Source organism: Pantherophis guttatus, chromosome 3 (assembly GCF_059756535.1).
Source record: "Pantherophis guttatus breed Tessera chromosome 3, ASM5975653v1, whole genome shotgun sequence".
Taxonomy (NCBI): domain Eukaryota; kingdom Metazoa; phylum Chordata; class Lepidosauria; order Squamata; family Colubridae; genus Pantherophis; species Pantherophis guttatus.
Window position 1 is genome coordinate 178,612,640 of NC_142065.1, and position 15,927 is coordinate 178,628,566.

At 38.2% G+C, this 15,927-nt stretch overlaps 1 protein-coding gene across 8 annotated transcripts in view; it reads left to right on the forward strand.

Moving 5' to 3' along the window:
- The window catches only part of CSPP1 (centrosome and spindle pole associated protein 1), a 62,126-nt gene that overhangs the window by 6,024 nt on the left and 40,175 nt on the right, over window positions 1-15,927 (forward strand). For 5 of the 8 annotated variants that reach the window (XR_015733394.1, XR_015733395.1, XM_034429921.3 and 2 more), the window contains exons 4-11: window positions 5,400-5,497; window positions 7,742-7,765; window positions 8,120-8,200; window positions 8,856-8,957; window positions 9,797-10,203; window positions 11,029-11,105; window positions 12,939-13,032; window positions 15,414-15,471. Coding sequence is in view for 5 of the 8 variants with exons in the window: in XM_034429921.3 (XP_034285812.2) it covers window positions 5,400-5,497; window positions 7,742-7,765; window positions 8,120-8,200; window positions 8,856-8,957; window positions 9,797-10,203; window positions 11,029-11,105; window positions 12,939-13,032; window positions 15,414-15,471 (941 nt within the window). In the remaining 3 variants the exon portion in view is untranslated. The remainder of the gene's footprint in view (window positions 1-5,399; window positions 5,498-7,741; window positions 7,766-8,119; window positions 8,201-8,855; window positions 8,958-9,796; window positions 10,204-11,028; window positions 11,106-12,938; window positions 13,033-15,413; window positions 15,472-15,927) is intronic. The other 3 variants (XR_015733396.1, XM_087890654.1, XM_087890652.1) reach the window with 1 other exon arrangement.

The following is a 15,927-nucleotide window of genomic DNA, read 5'->3' on the forward strand; positions in this document are numbered from 1 at the left end:
TGATAAAATGATAAAATGCTGGTCTATCTGGCAGAATGTTAAAGCAAAAATCTATATATATTTCAGAAATTAAAAATTCGAGATAAATAATACTTGTCCAAAGTTTGTTTCATGAATACAAAAATATATAGGAAAGTAGGCTACTGAAAAGGCATAAAATTTGCTGCCAGGTCAAAATAATTGCATATGATGTTTTTGCACATGGATTAAAATCAGGAAACAAGTTGTCCAAGAGTTCTTTCCCTTTTATCTACCCTGTCTTTTCCAATTTAATAATCATTAATTTTAATACAAATGACAGGAATATTGATTATATTATATTAATTACATTTTATTTATATAAATTATGTAACAAAATTGGAGAAGAAAAAAACAGTGACAAAAAATTAAATGGAAGAGGCTGGATTTCTTAATAAAACAGTGGCTGGGAAAAGAGCCTGTTAATTTTTCATCTAATACCACTTTTTTGCTCTGCCATTTCTATTTCCTCTTCATCCAGCCCTTTCTCTTTGCCAGAAAATGTGTACATTCTTACATTTTAGCAGATTGAAACAAAGTTCATATGGAATGTCCACCTGTTGATACAGTATTCATGATAAAACTTCTGTTTGGTTTTTAATTAAAATCAGAGCAATTCTCTTGTTTACTTCTTCTCCTTAAAAAACTTTGATAATTTAAAGGATCAGGAAGAATACATATATGAACTGTTCTCTTTTCTATACCAAAAGATTACAAATGCACACTTACTTTTGCAATTTACAATTGCTGAACATATTAAAAGTATTTGGTGTTGTCAGTAGTCTGGCAGTGGTAAAAATGACATCACTAGAAGTGACCTAAAATAACAATTAAATGTAGTTTACCCTCAGAGGCCTCCTGGGAAAACACCATGACAGCACCAAAAAGAGTATGTGTTCCATATTTGGATTTTGATTTGTAAATGTTTTGATCTTAGATGGTAAAAATCACCTTGTTCAGACAAACTAGCTATAGTCTAACATACTAGTTGTTACAAGCTTGATGAATTTGGAAATTTCATAAATAAGGATAATTTAGTGAACATTTTCTCTGGTTGCATTATTATTTGAAAAAATATATATCAACGAAAATTCCCTTTTTGCGTAGTAGTAGCTATTGCTGTACCTGCGTACTGTAAACCTCTTATTAACCTATTTAGCATATAAAATTTAGCGTATTTTATTTACCAAAACAGGACTGTAGCTGTCAGGTTAAATTAACTAATACATATAATATTGGTCATTAAGACATGCTCCATAGTTGCAATATACTGATAATAGTACAAAAGAGGCCATTAGTATTTAGGAAGATATTTGTATATACAGTATTACCAAGCAATTGATCGTGGAATTTATGAAATCCAACTGCCATTGAAAAGAAACCAGTGTATTTAGAAAAGTGTATTTAGCTATCTGCTTTCCAGTAAGCTGTAGGGATCTCTTATAGTTATCCTTGTTAAAAATATTTCCATGATGTCATAGAGGGCCAATGCTCATAAGCTGCTGTTATGTTATATGCTTATCATGGTATATAATGCATTATGAAGTTCAAGCAACCTGCCAAATAAATAGTCTCAGTTGTATATTTTTTTTTAATAAACTATAGCTCATGCCCAACATGCCTAAAGTTTAAATGTTGTGCGGCCTTGGAGATACTCTGTATTTTCTTGTCATATTAAACTGATAAGCATCTTATTCTTCTCGTACTTTTTTATACCAGAAAAGTTTCTTTTCTTCTTAAAAATATCATTCATCATTGACATTATAAAGTCTACTCAAACTCATACTGATGTGCAAGACAGATCCACTAAATTTAATGGAGCTAAAGGAGTATAATCTATTTAATTATGTAAACATGCACAATGTTTATTTCTATTTATGTTTAAAAGTTTTTAATGTTTTAATTGTTTTAACAAGTTGCTTTCTGAATGCTGCCCAGAATCACACTGTGAGATTTATTTATTTATTTATTTATTTATTTGTTTGTTTGTTTGTTTGTTTGTTTGTTTCAATTTCTATACCGCCCTTCTCCAAATAGGACCCAGGGCGGTGAACAGCCAAAGTAAAAAACAGGACATACAAAATTTAAAAACAGTTTAAAATAATTAGATATTTTGGCCATAAATTAAAACAACCCAATTTAAAATCAATTTAAAATTTAACTCAAGCCAGCCCAGCTAGTTGAAATAAATAGGTTTTCAGGGCCTGACGAAAAATCCGGAGGTCTGTTATTGTACGTATCTCTGGGGGGAGGTTGTTCCAGAGGGTGGGCGCCGCCACAGAGAAGGCTCTCCCCCTGGGGGTCGCCAGCCGACATTGTCTCGCGGACGGCACCCTGAGGAGGCCCACTCTGTGCGAGCGTACTGGCCGGTGGGAGGCTATTGGTGGCAGAAGGCGATCTCGTAGGTACCCTGGCCCTAAGCCATGGAGCGCTTTAAAGGTGGTCACCAACACCTTGAAGCGCACCCGGAAGACCACTGGGAGCCAGTGCAGCTCGCGCAGGAGAGGTGTCACATGGGAGCGCCTCATCGCCCCCATAATCCCCCGCGCGGCCGCGTTCTGGACCAGCTGGAGCCTCCGGGTGCACCCCAGGGGGAGCCCCAGGTAGAGAGCGTTGCAGTAGTCCAGGCGGGAAGTAACGAGTGCCTGAGTGACTGTGCGTAGGGAGTCCCGATCTAGAAAGGGGCGCAACTGGCGTATCAGGCGAACCTGATAAAAAGCCCCCCTGGCCACAGCCGTCAAATGATCTTCTAAAGACAGCTGTGCGTCCAGGAGGACGCCCAAGTTACGAGCCCTCTCCGTGGGGGCGAGTGATTCGCCCCCAATAGCCAGCGATGGCGTCAGCTGGCTATATCGGGACGCCGGAAGCCACAGCCACTCGGTCTTGGAGGGGTTGAGTCGGAGCCTGTTTCTCCCCATCCAGGCCCGCACGGCCTCCAGGCACTGGGACATCACTTCAAGGGCATCGTTGGGGTGGCCTGGGGTGGAGATGTACAGCTGGGTGTCATCAGCGTACTGATGGAACTCCACCCGGAAGCCACGGATGATCTCACCCAGCGGCTTTACATAAATGTTGAACAGAAGGGGCGAGAGGACCGACCCTTGTGGCACCCCACAAGCAAGGTGCCTCGGGGTCGACCGCTGCCCCCCTGTCAACACAGATTGCGACCGGTCAGAGAGGTAGGAAGAGAACCACTGCAGAACGGTGCCCCCCACCCCCACCCCGCCAACCGGTGCAACATGATACCATGGTCGATGGTATCAAAAGCCGCTGAGAGGTCTAACAGGACCAGGATAGAGGAGCAACCCCTATCCGAGCCCTCCAGAGATCATCCACCAACGCAACCAATGCCGTTTCCATGCTGTGCCCAGGCCGGAAGCCGGACTGGAGCGGGTCTAGATAGACAGCTTCATCCAGGTACCGGGGAAGCTGTTGCGCTACCACACTCTCAACAACCTTCGCAACGAAGCGAAGGTTGGAGACTGGACGATAGTTAGCCAAAACAGCCGGATCCAGAGAGGGCTTCTTGAGGAGGGGCCTCACAACCGCTTCTTTCAAGGCGGCCGGCAGGACCCTCTCACTCAAAGAAGCATTAACAATCTTCTGGAGCCAGCCTCGTGTCACCTCCCGGGAAGCCAGTACCAACCAGGAGGGACACGGGTCCAATAAACATGTCGCGTTCAGCCGTCCCAGGATCCTGTCCATGTCCTCGGGAGCCACAGGATCGAACTCCCCCCAGATAACACTCTCAAGACCTGCCTCAGTCATCCCATCCGGACATACCCAGTTAGAGGCCAGCCCTTCCCGAATCTGAGCGATTTTGTCATACAGATACTGCACAAAATCCTCAGCTCGGCCCTGCAAGGGGTCATCCCGCGCTTCCAGGTGGAGGAGGGAGCGGGTCACCCTAAACAGGGCGGCCGGGCGATTATCTGATGACGCGATAAGAGCGGCAAAATAGCTAGATTTCGCCGCTTTTATCGCCACTAGGTAGGTCTTAATATGAGACCTCACCAGTGTTCGGTCGGATTCGGAGCGGCTGGTCCTCCAACTACTCTCCAGGCGTCTTTTCCGGCGCTTCATCTCCCTGAGCTCCTCGGAGAACCAAGGAGCTAGGTGAGTTCGGTGCCGGGTCAGAGGCCGCAAAGGCACGACACAGTCCAAGGCCCCGGCAGCCGCACTGTCCCAGGCGGCCACCAGGTCTTCAGCCGAGTCATGAGCCAGAGTCTCAGGAAATGGCCCAAGCTCCATCTGGAACCTATCAGGGTCCATCAGGCGCCTGGGGCGAAACCACCTGGTCGGTCCCGCCTCCCTGCGGCGGGGTGCAGCGGTTAGAAAGTCCAGTCGAAGGAGCGAGTGGTCAGACCATGACAAGGGTTCGATGGCTATATCCCCTATATCAAGGCCACTCAACCACTGACCAGAGACAAAGACTAAGTCCAGAGTGTGTCCCCCTGTGTGAGTGGGGTCATGAATTAACTGAGTAAGGTCCATGGCCGTCATGGAAGCCATGAACTCTCGAGCCACCTCAGACGTTTCACCGATAGATGGCAGGTTAAAATCCCCATGATAACAAGTCTGGGGGTGTCCACTGCCACCTCGGCTATAACGTTAAGCAGCTCGGGCAGGGGCGTTGTCACGTGGCAGGGAGCCAGGTACGTGACCAACAAGCCCATCTGTACTCCACGACCCCACTTCACAAAGAAGGACTCACATCCGGCTATCTGTGGAACAGTGGTCTCCCTTGGATCCAGATCTTCCTTTACAATAACCGCCACACACCCCCCCGCCCCTGCCCTGAGCCCTCGGCTGATGAAATACACGGAAGCCTGGTGGGCATATATCCATGAGGGGAACTCCCCCCTCCTGGCCCAACCAGGTCTCTGTAATGCCCGCCAGGTCCGCCTCCCCCTCCTCAATAAGATCGTGAATGAGGGGGGCTTTATTAACAACGGACCTGGCATTGCATAACATCAGTCGAAGGCTCTGGCCCTGAGAATCTGGACAGCTGTGGTCTCTCTCTAAGGCACTAATTCTCCATACATGTTGGATATAGCTTGGAAATTGTGTCAGATACATCTTCGCAATGAAGTAAGCCTACATGATGGTTGTATACAATACTGTATTGCTCAAGAAGCTCTTATTGATCTTTTTTCCTTAAAATGTTTAAAGGCTATGTTTATATCCTTAAGAACACACTGTAGTAAGAGTGCATTTTAAATTTCTGATCATAGTTTTTAAAACTGGAACTTTTTCAATTGAGTTTCCTTTATAGGGTAATAGAAATATTAAATTACCTTTATTTGAATAAATTCTGAAGTTTGTTACACTGGAATATTGTTTGCACGGACCATTGATAAGAAATGCCTTGTATTTTGTAGACTATGGCTTAAGCTTGCCTCTGGGGGAGGATTATGAACATAAAAAACACAAATTAAAGGAAGAACTTCGACAGGACTACAGGCAATACCTTTCACAAGTAAGAAACTATCTTATTAAAACTTAAGTGCTGGTTTGTGAAACAAAAATACAATAAAACTAAATTTCCTAAGAACTGAACATATTAATTTCTAAAATTTGTTGCTATGTAGTGTCATGTAGATTAGATGCCATATAAAATATCTATGTCAATAAATAAGAGACATAAAAAGAGGAAATGTTAAAGCTGAGATTTGTTAAAGAAGATAAATGTTAAGTATTACTGCTATTATATTATCAATATTATTGTGAAGAATACTATAACAAATATGTGGATTATGACTGCTTAAAACAATGTACCCAGATCACACACTGTTTGATGGAAATTGAATTTTTATATGTTGTATAAATAAAATAAATAAAAGATGAAAAAAATGATTGGAAGCTGCTTTGAAAGGAGTTTGGTTGGAAGATCAAAGGGAGAAATTTTATTTTGAACAGATGAATACTTAGTTTAATTTAATCAAAAACTAGCCAAACACATTTTAGGCTAATGTGTACTGTAAGCCTATATTTTATATGAGTTTATGGTACATTGTATTGTAACCCATAAAATAGCCTTCCAAACCACTGTGAAAATGATACATTTGCTAGTGTTTTCTCCTCTGGAGAGGAAACCCTAGTGAATCTTGCATTCTGAAAGGCTTGGAGCCTCACTGTTTCAGGATGCTGAGGCCGATCAGGGGCTTTTAACATTTTCCCCTCCGGAATTCCACCTCTCAGTAGCAACCTTTCTCATCTTCATGTTCTGAAACTTGATCGTTTTGTCCTTCAGATAAATGCTGAGGACACAGAGCCTTTAGCATTTTCTCCTCCAGAAAGGAGAAGAATACTAGTGAAAGAGGTGGACTGAAATGCTGAGCCTGTCAGAATGTCACAGAGCCTTTCAGAATGCTGGTTTTGCTAGCATTTTTGCCAGATTGAGGTCCATTCCTTCAGTGGATGCTTCCCCTTTCCAGCTGAGGGACTAGAGAAAATTTCTGGTGGAATGGACCTCAAATCCTCACTTACAACCTCCCCTACAGGCTTCCCAAGAACCTGCAAAGAAGATTCAAATGGTGATCACATGATCACAGGTCACTTGAAAAATGCAGGCATGTTGAGGGCAGTGTAACCTTTTATTATGTCTGGACGTGCTTTATGAACCTTAAAGCACCATGGCTGGCCCGACTGCAAATGGCTATATGTAAGACTTTTAAAAACATTGCTGGTGGTAATTATGTTTGGATATATTTTTGGTGTATATGAAACGTGACCCTAACTTTTAAATATTTTAAATATTTTATTTACCGACACCAGAAGTAGAAGGAACCTCTACCTCAAATTTTCATTTATGTTTAGTTAACATTGCTGTGATGTGTTATTTGACAATATTTAAGAAACTGCAGGCCAATCAGCATTATTCAGACAAATGAAAACGGACTGAGTGATATATCTATCTAAATTAAATATGTTAGAGGGATTTTACTTATAGATAAATGGAAGATAAAAATATTGAAGAAGCAGCTGGAAATAGAAGGGAACAAGAGAAGATAATGTCTGAAAAATAGAGGCAGTTGAAAAAAACCCCAGAAGAATATTTATATATTCAGTAAAAAAAGTGAGATGAATTTGGATTAGAGAAATAGAAAAATAACTTTAGTATATAATTAACATTAACATCAAAAGATGAATTAGCAGAAAATTATGTTTTACATCATATCTAATATCATATATATATGATAGTTCATAAGGTAATGGCAGGAAGAACAAACTTGGTTAACAACTAGTTTTTAAAAAATCTACTTCCAGATGTTTTAAATCCTTTTGTGCTGAATTTTCAGTAGGTGCTTGTCTTTGTGTGAAGATACGGTAGTAAAGATAATAACCCCAATATGTATAGAAGAATTTCTAGTGGCAGTTTTCCAAAACATTGAAAATGTTTTTAGAAGTAGTTAAATTTAATAGTGTAAATTGATATATTAGATACCCTGTTTCCCCCAAAATAAGACATCCCCTCATATTAAACCCAATCAGGCTTTTGAGCGCATGGCAATTAGGCCAAGTGCTTATTTCAGGGTTCAAAGAAATATAAGACAGGGTCTTATTTTCGGGGAAACACGGTATTATTTATTGCACTTTTAAAGAATCAGCTTCTTTAAATTGTTTTCAATTTGCACATGTCTGTCTAAAGAAGGAAAAAAAGATTCAGAACTATTGTTGTCAGAATATTCTTTAAGATGAAATCTGTTTTCCAAACTTTTAGGGTATGTCACAGGCAAAAAGAAAGGTATGATACTTGCATTATGCTACTCTTCAAATTAATATCTCACTTTATTTGAATGTGCTATTAAAAAGTCTTGGGTGAAAAATCAGTTTTTGTGCTTGGCTTGGCTTTGCGACTGTCCCATCATTAAAAAATTGATTTTCACATGTTATTCATAGTTTTCTGTTCATATCATCTTATCTGTACTGATGCTCCGTCTTGTATTTGATTTCACTGCAAAATTGATAATTCTGTATTACCTAAATATAATCAATACAGAATATACAAATTGATTGGCAGTTTATATTAGCTTTAAATTATTTCTACAACATATAAAGATAATTTGATTTAAATAAATATTTATTTCATTTTTTATAGAAAAGGTATTTAACATCAGGTGAAGTTGACCCATATACTCAGGGACTTTCTCTTCCTATTTGCGACAGAAGATCAGCTAAGGTAAGTTCTTGGGAATTTAAACAATTTACAGAACTGTTGTGATTTGCAAATATATATTTTGATATATTTTAACTTGCAAATTAGAAAATAAAAAGTTTAACAGTCAAAACTAACTTTGCAATGAGTGGTGTAAAGTAAGATTTAAGTTCAAATTCTTTTGGTGCCATTTTTTAAAAAACTAGTCTATTATTTTACCAACTTCCAATTTCAAAATAATTTCCCCATGTGTTTGGATAACTAATTACAGTATGGTATTCCTGCTGGTATGTATAAATGATCGAATAGTCAAGTTTCAGGAAAAATGTTCAGAGTACTACCTTCTGATTTTATATTGTTAATGCTAAAAAAAATAGCAGCTTTGTACTTTCAAAAATGAATATCAAATTATGATTTCCTTGTTCAGGTGAAATTTTGTTTTGCTTTGACAAAATGCATTTTGTATTATAGTGATCCCCTAGAATATGAAATTCTAAATAAACCTCAGAACCTTGATTTAATTACATGTAGAGTCTCCTTGTTTTTATATGCTAACAGATCATCCATATAAAATTGAAATCTGAGCTTTTTTGCGATCTTGCTTCATATATAGAAAGATCATGTCCCTATGATTTAAAACCTTTTGCTGCTTCTGTGCAATTTCTGATATTTGTTCTAGGACAGGTTAAGACTTGAAAGAAACAAGGAATACAATCAGTATCTCAGGGAAAAGGAAGAATGGAATGAAAGGTTAAGAAGAGTAGGGAAGAAACAAATAGAGGTAAAAGATGGATTCTTTTGCAATCATACTGGAAACAATGGAATGATACCAATGATTAAGCTGCAAGAAAGATTAATTGGGGATTGGCAATCTTTTTTTCTATTCCTTTATATAAATACATTAGCTTATAATTATAGACTTCTGTGTACTTATGAGACAATGGTGGACTAACATAGGTTGAGGCAATATAATATTGGCTGGTGTTTTTCTAGATTTTTATCAGAAAATGTTTATATGACATCATATAAACCCGCTCTTTTTAACCTCTTTTGCTTGCCATTTGTAAATATGTGAATGAGAGGGAAAAGTAATGATAACATTTTTGGCATATCTTTTCTTTGTATTTAGTTTAAAAATACCTAGACTACCTATCACCTCATATATATATATATATATACAAATAAAATGGCATGTCAACTGTTTCAAAATTATACAATATTCCCCATAAAAGTGGACCGGGGGGGACGACCTGAAATATAAAGCCATTTCAACCAGGTACCAGATTAAATTTATGAAAGGTTAAATGGCTAGAAAAATATAAAAAGTTTAAGTTGATGCCCAAACAAATACAGGGGGCTAATCTGAGCTTTGTTGACAGAATATTTTAAAATTATGGCATTACCAAACATAAGACTTCTTCCACTTTGTATCTTGCATTGCATGTCTTATACTGAAAGCAGTTCATTGTGGTTATTTAACGTGCCATTACATTTCCTCTTGCTTTTTGAGTGTTTGTGAAAATGGCTAATTAAAATTAAAATGTGACTTAAAATTGAAACAAATAAAACCAATATAATTTTATTGTATTTAGTCTTTAAATATTTGTCTTGTATTAACAGCATGACACAGATATCCATAAGCAAAATTTTGCTGTTAGCAGAATCCAATCAGAATTATATGCTCCAAATGTGTCTTTTCAAAAAGATGAAGAATCCAGCAAAAAAGATGCTTATACATCTACAGATACCTATGATGGGTTATCAAATATAAGATTATTGTTAGACCAACAACATAAACAAGATATTGAACCTGGTTTTGGGGATTCATTACTGAATAAAACACTTGATGAAAAACTGAACATTTCCAGTCGAAAGCAAGGAAAGCCGGATGGCAAACCGGATAACTATTCCCAAAGACATCACAAGTATGAGGATCATGATCCTGAAATAAATGATGAAATGGATCCCAGGTTTCGATATGAAAGTGACTATGACAAAAAACCATTGCGGGTCTTTCATGCCGAAAGGTAAGTTTACTTTTCTTATTAGTATACTTTGAGGTGAATGATGATAAGCATCTTTGTCCCTGAGTTCAGCTGTCCCATGTTAGCCCTTCCTATCCTAGATAATTATCTTAAAGCTAGCAATTCTTCTATACCACTGTACTTCGGCTACCTTGTTTTGTATTCAGAACATTATTGTATCATACTTATTCCATATTCATAATGTTGAGTACAGTTTCCAGAAACTTAGAAGGAAATTTATACATATATATTTAATGTAATATGAACAAACACCAATCTTAAATGTGTGCTCCTGAGATTATTTCACTCTGATACCTAGAATTTTTTCCAAAATCTAAGGATCATAAAATCAGAATATTAAGTATCAATATTTATAAGAGCATTAGAATGCCTTAAAGTCAGTATTTACATGAGTCTCCAAATTGCATGTTGCCTTCTCACAGTGCCTCTTGGCAATGTTTCTTGCGATGCTTCTGAGGCCTTCAAAAGTATTGTGATTAACTAACAGCCATAACTTCAGGGACCAGGAGTAAGTACCATTTGTTCAGTGCTGTTGTAACTGCAAATGGTTGCTGAATAAATCATTGACGACTAGCTGTATTACAATTCATTTCCTGTAGAAGAATGATTGGATGATGTGTGTGCCCCTGAGACGAGCACAATTTTAATCAGCATTTGTTTTGACACTTTTGCAACTTTGTCAGTTATACCTTTAAATAATATTTTGGATACTTTAGGATTTATCATTAAATCCTATTCTAAGTTGGCTTAAACTTTCTATATTTAAAAAAAATGATTTAGTGGCCAATTTTTCATCTTTCATTTCAGAAGTCAAGGATATTCTCCTATCGAGCATGTACAGACTGCTGTTGATAGAGTTCCATATGCCACAGGACTAATACTTGGTATGTTTGAAAAACTGGGATACTGAAATATTTTGATATTGCATGTAATTATTATTCAGTTGTTTCATTATCCTTAACTCCTAATTAAACCAAGGACCTAATTAGGATTGATGACTGGGAAAAGGTCCCCTGGAGCAACCTCCTCAGGCATTCTAGCCAGCAGCTGCGATTCAGGAGATGTGGAGGCCATTGTCAAGGAGATAGATAGTTGGTATCCCAGCAGCAGCCTCAGCTTGTCAAAACAGCCCAATTTCATGCACATATTCCCCAGTCTAGTTATTGCAAAAAAATTTTTTTCCTGATCCTGGCATCACAATAGCTGTAGGATCTAAAACTCAATTTACCAGATTTTTGATAAGCTCATCTTTATCATTGTGCAGCCATGTCTCAATTATACACACATGAGGTTCACAACCTTTATCAATTTATGAGCAGACAGAGTATTATTGCACATAGACCTGGCATTTATCAACAGCAGTTAGAGACCAGTCACTTGACTCAGGGTGGGGCAACTGATTTAGGAGGAGGGAACTGTACTTATATGCAAGTGAGATGGAGTGCTATATAAATTCAGTAAACTGAATGTGACCATACCAGTTTATAATGGTAGTTCTGGCAATCCCAGTTGGCATTGTTAGGCAAATCCCACACAATCAGTGTCCTGATCGCCATTTGTGATCTTCTGCCTTTGCTTCTGACAAGCAAAATCAATAAGCTGGTAGTGAATGTCATAAATGGTGAGAATATGACTTTGGGACGCTACAATATCATCATTTCAAGCTGGTTGCCAAGAGCCCGAATTTTGTGACTGTGGGGACTTTGTGATGGCTGCAACTACGAGGACACGTTCCCCTTGTTTAGCATAGTTAGAATACTTGCTGGACCTTAAATGAGAATACACATATTTCAAATACACGAGTCCAGCTGCTGTTTTCTGAATTTCATCTCTGATGTCAATGTCAACAGCAACTCTTTCTCCTCAAGGAGCTGTCCGTGTTGGGAGCACCATCCACATAGATACCTCCCACTGCTAATGTAGCCTCTATGTAGCAGATGTCTGGCAAATTGTTGCTTATTTCTGAAATATTTTCAGATTTCACCAGTCCAAAATTTCTTGCATTTCACTGTCCAGTTCACTGTTTTCCTCATTCTCAAATCTTCTAACTTGTCCTTATTCAAACAGTAATTTTCTCACTTTTATTTCCTCACGCTTCCAATATTTTCCAACATTCTCTCTTTAACTGTATTCAAGAAAACCTCTATACTGACGAACGAATTTAAAATATTAGATACTTTAAAAATATTACAATATATAATCTTGTTTCTTCTACTTTCTCATTCTCCCAAAAAATAATATGAGGTACTTTAGATAAAGCTGATCAAACATTGCATTATTCTGCACTACTTTTATTGGTTGATGCATTTGAAATTTGAAAAAAAAATCAATCCTGCAGGCTGGCATACAGGGGATTGGATTTCCTGAATTTTTTCTTGTTTGACTTTAGAGATCAGATATGTAGATACGACTCCTAGTTAAGTAAGATCTAATTGCTGTACTATTATTTTTCTGAAAATTGTTATTACTGATTTTTCAGTCTTATGAATGGTTCACTAAAAATGGTAGAGAGTGCCACTTAATTATTAATTCCAGTGGGAGTTCAGAACCATTTTATTGTTTGTTATCTAGTGCATAAGCTGTAATTCAGTTTTTGGATGTAAATAATATTTCTTATTATGGTTACAATGTTAATGGAGCTATGTAAGTAGGAATAAATATGGCATAGTTTTGGCTAAAGAGAAAGATATTTGCTTCTGTGTTTATTTCCTTTTTAGGAAGTCAAGACAGAGACTTTGTTCAGAAAAGAAAAGAACAATACAGGCAAGAATTAATAGAGCAAATGGCTGAGCAGCAAAGAAATAAGAGACGGTAATAGAAGACTGATGATTAAAAATTATTTCATGACTGATTAGTAATAACACTTTTATTTTTACAGGTATATTGCAATTAGTTTGAATAGTGCAATATCAGATTTGGTGCAAATTATAAATTGATCATCTTAAGGCAATCCAGAATTCAGTTAGTGAAAGGCTAATGTGAATTTGGGGCAAGTGCATGCACAGTTGCCACTGGGGGTTTAGATGCTAAAATTTTGTGTGGGAAATGAAGGAAAGGAAGGTTCCGCTCAAGGAAAGCTCAGAAAAAAAAGAGGTTAATTTTGTAAAACTACAACAGAATATACAAGATAAGCACATATATTTTGTAGATGGGTTTTCCCTCTTTTACTGTTATACTGTACAGTACTTCATTAAAAATCTTATATTTAAACATTTTAATTGCCTATTTCTATTGAGCTGAAACCAATTAATCATAGATAGATAACTTCAAATAGTGTGAATTCAAATACAGTAATGTGATCATTATTGTTACATAGGATTCATCTGTGTTAGTTCTTACATAAAATTATATATATACATGATAATTGTATAACTTCTTTTTCTGTCAGAATAGTATTTTAATCTTTGAATTGCATATTGGAAAAGAATATTCTCTATAAAGTATATACATAACTACAGTATGTAGCTTTTAAAGCAACACTTTTGTAGATAATATAGTTGGATGAGTTTTCACAAATCTGATTGTAGCAGCTTTGGATATACACAGGAATTATAGGAATTTTAACTTTTTGCAGTATTTTGAAAATAATTTTCATAAGTATGAAACAGGGTCTAATGCAAAATACAAGAACCACATTTTTAGCTCCATCAGACACACTTTTTTGTCCCCCAAAAGTGGGTGGAAATGTCTGTGCATCTTATGGAGTGAATATTATGTCACAGACTGGGCCACAGGGGCAAGGGGGAGGGGGTTGGTGCAGCGACGACAGGCAGGAGTGTCAAATTGCCTGTTGCTGCCACCTATCGCCGCCACCTATCGCCACCGCTGCCTATTGGTGGTTGGATCAGTCTCCCAGAATATCACCACCGATCAGCTGTTCCAGGTGGTGGCGACTCCTGCCTCGTGGAACCGACAGCTGATTGGCAGTATTCCGGGAGGCTGATCCAACCGCCAATAGGTGGCAGCGAATGGCGGTGGCAATAGGTAATGGTGGCGGCGAGCATTGATGGTGAGCGGCATCGATAGATGGCAACGATAGGTGGCGGCAACAACTGGATAGACCCAGGTCCCAGGAGAAAAAATCCATTGTGGGGACAGCCTGACCTACTGGAAATTTCTTCCATAGCTTCAAGAGCTTTTGGCTGAAAGTTTTTCCTGCCTGAGCAGGGGGTTGGATTAGAAGATCTCCAAGGTCCCTTCCAACTCTATTATTCTGCTATTCTTCCTCCCTCCCTCACTTTTTTCCCTCCCTCCCTCCCTTCCTTCCCTCTCTCCCTCCCTCCCTCCCTCCCTCCCTCCCGTCCTTCTCCAACACTGTTGTTTTTTTAAAAAAGAGATGGGAGAAGCATTTGTCTGAAATGCTATAGGGTTTCCTGCCTGAGCAGAGGGTTGGACTAGAAGACCTCCAAGATCCCTTCCAGCTCTGTTATTCTGTATAACAGCATGTTACAAGAGGCAACTGAAGATAAATCTTAAAAGGTTTAGACAAATCCGTGCAAGATTTTTGTGGCCAAAACAAAACAATTTTTTGTTTTCTTGTTTTCCTCCCCAAAAGCTAATTGCGTCTTATAGTCCGGAGCATCTTATGGAGCAAAAAATATGGTATTCATGTGCTGGTTTGTGTAACTTTGCTTTATAACAAAAGAAAATTTGACTCAATATTTTGTTCTACATTTTATAAGAATGTTGTTTTAAATTGGTCAAAATTTATAGTAAAATGCTGTATGCTTTTTAAAAAAGCTACAGTAGTTTTGGGTTGAGATGAGGAAATGTCTAAAATACAAGCCTAATGATTAAAAACTTTTGTGGTAAGTTTTGGACATACTTGAGTCTTTCCTTCCTTTGAGATCTGTCTGTTGACATCTTTTGGAAAATGTTGATCTTTTTAATTCCTTTTTATTAGTTCTAACAGAAGTATCGGATTTCTGAATTGAGGGATTTAGTTTATATGATGGATCTATGGCTCGCTATGGATCATTAGGAGGAACCTGTTGGCCTTTGTCGTATCAGAGCACTGATTACAATGGGTTGAGCAGGTGAAGCTATAGCTTTCCCAATGGGGTTGGTTGTTCAGCTTGAATCTGAAAGATCTGGATTATTATGCTGAATTACCTTAGATAAATAAAATATCTCAAGATAATATGTGTCTTAATCCTCAGTGAAAGTGGGTTTCTCCCTTTTTATTTTAATAGTGAAAAGGAGCTTGAACTCTCTGTTGCTGCATCTGGAGTTGTAGATCCTGAGAAAAAGGTGAGTTAATTATTCAGTTCTTTTCCAACCCCAAAGTGTAATGTTGCCACCACCATGCTACGTTACGGATATGGTGTACCTTTGGTGACACACATGTTGTTTTTGCAGCATACATACATTTTGGAATTATGGCTAAAAGGTTCAACCTTTGTTTCATCAGACCATAACACATGTTTTTTGACTTCATGTAGCTTTGTAAATGTAGTCAGGGTTGGATGTTTTTCTTTGTAAGAAAAGATTTTGTTCTTGCCACCCTAACCCTCAGCCCAGACATGTGAAGACTACAGGAGATTGTAGTCACAATCAGTAGTTGCCAAAATTTCCTGCAGCTCCTTTAATGTTGCTGTAGATCTCTTGGCAGCCTCTCAGACCAGTTTTCTTCTTGTTCATTCATCAGTTTTGGAGGTACATCCAGTTCTTCTAATGTGACTGTTGTGCCATATTTTCTCCACCCGT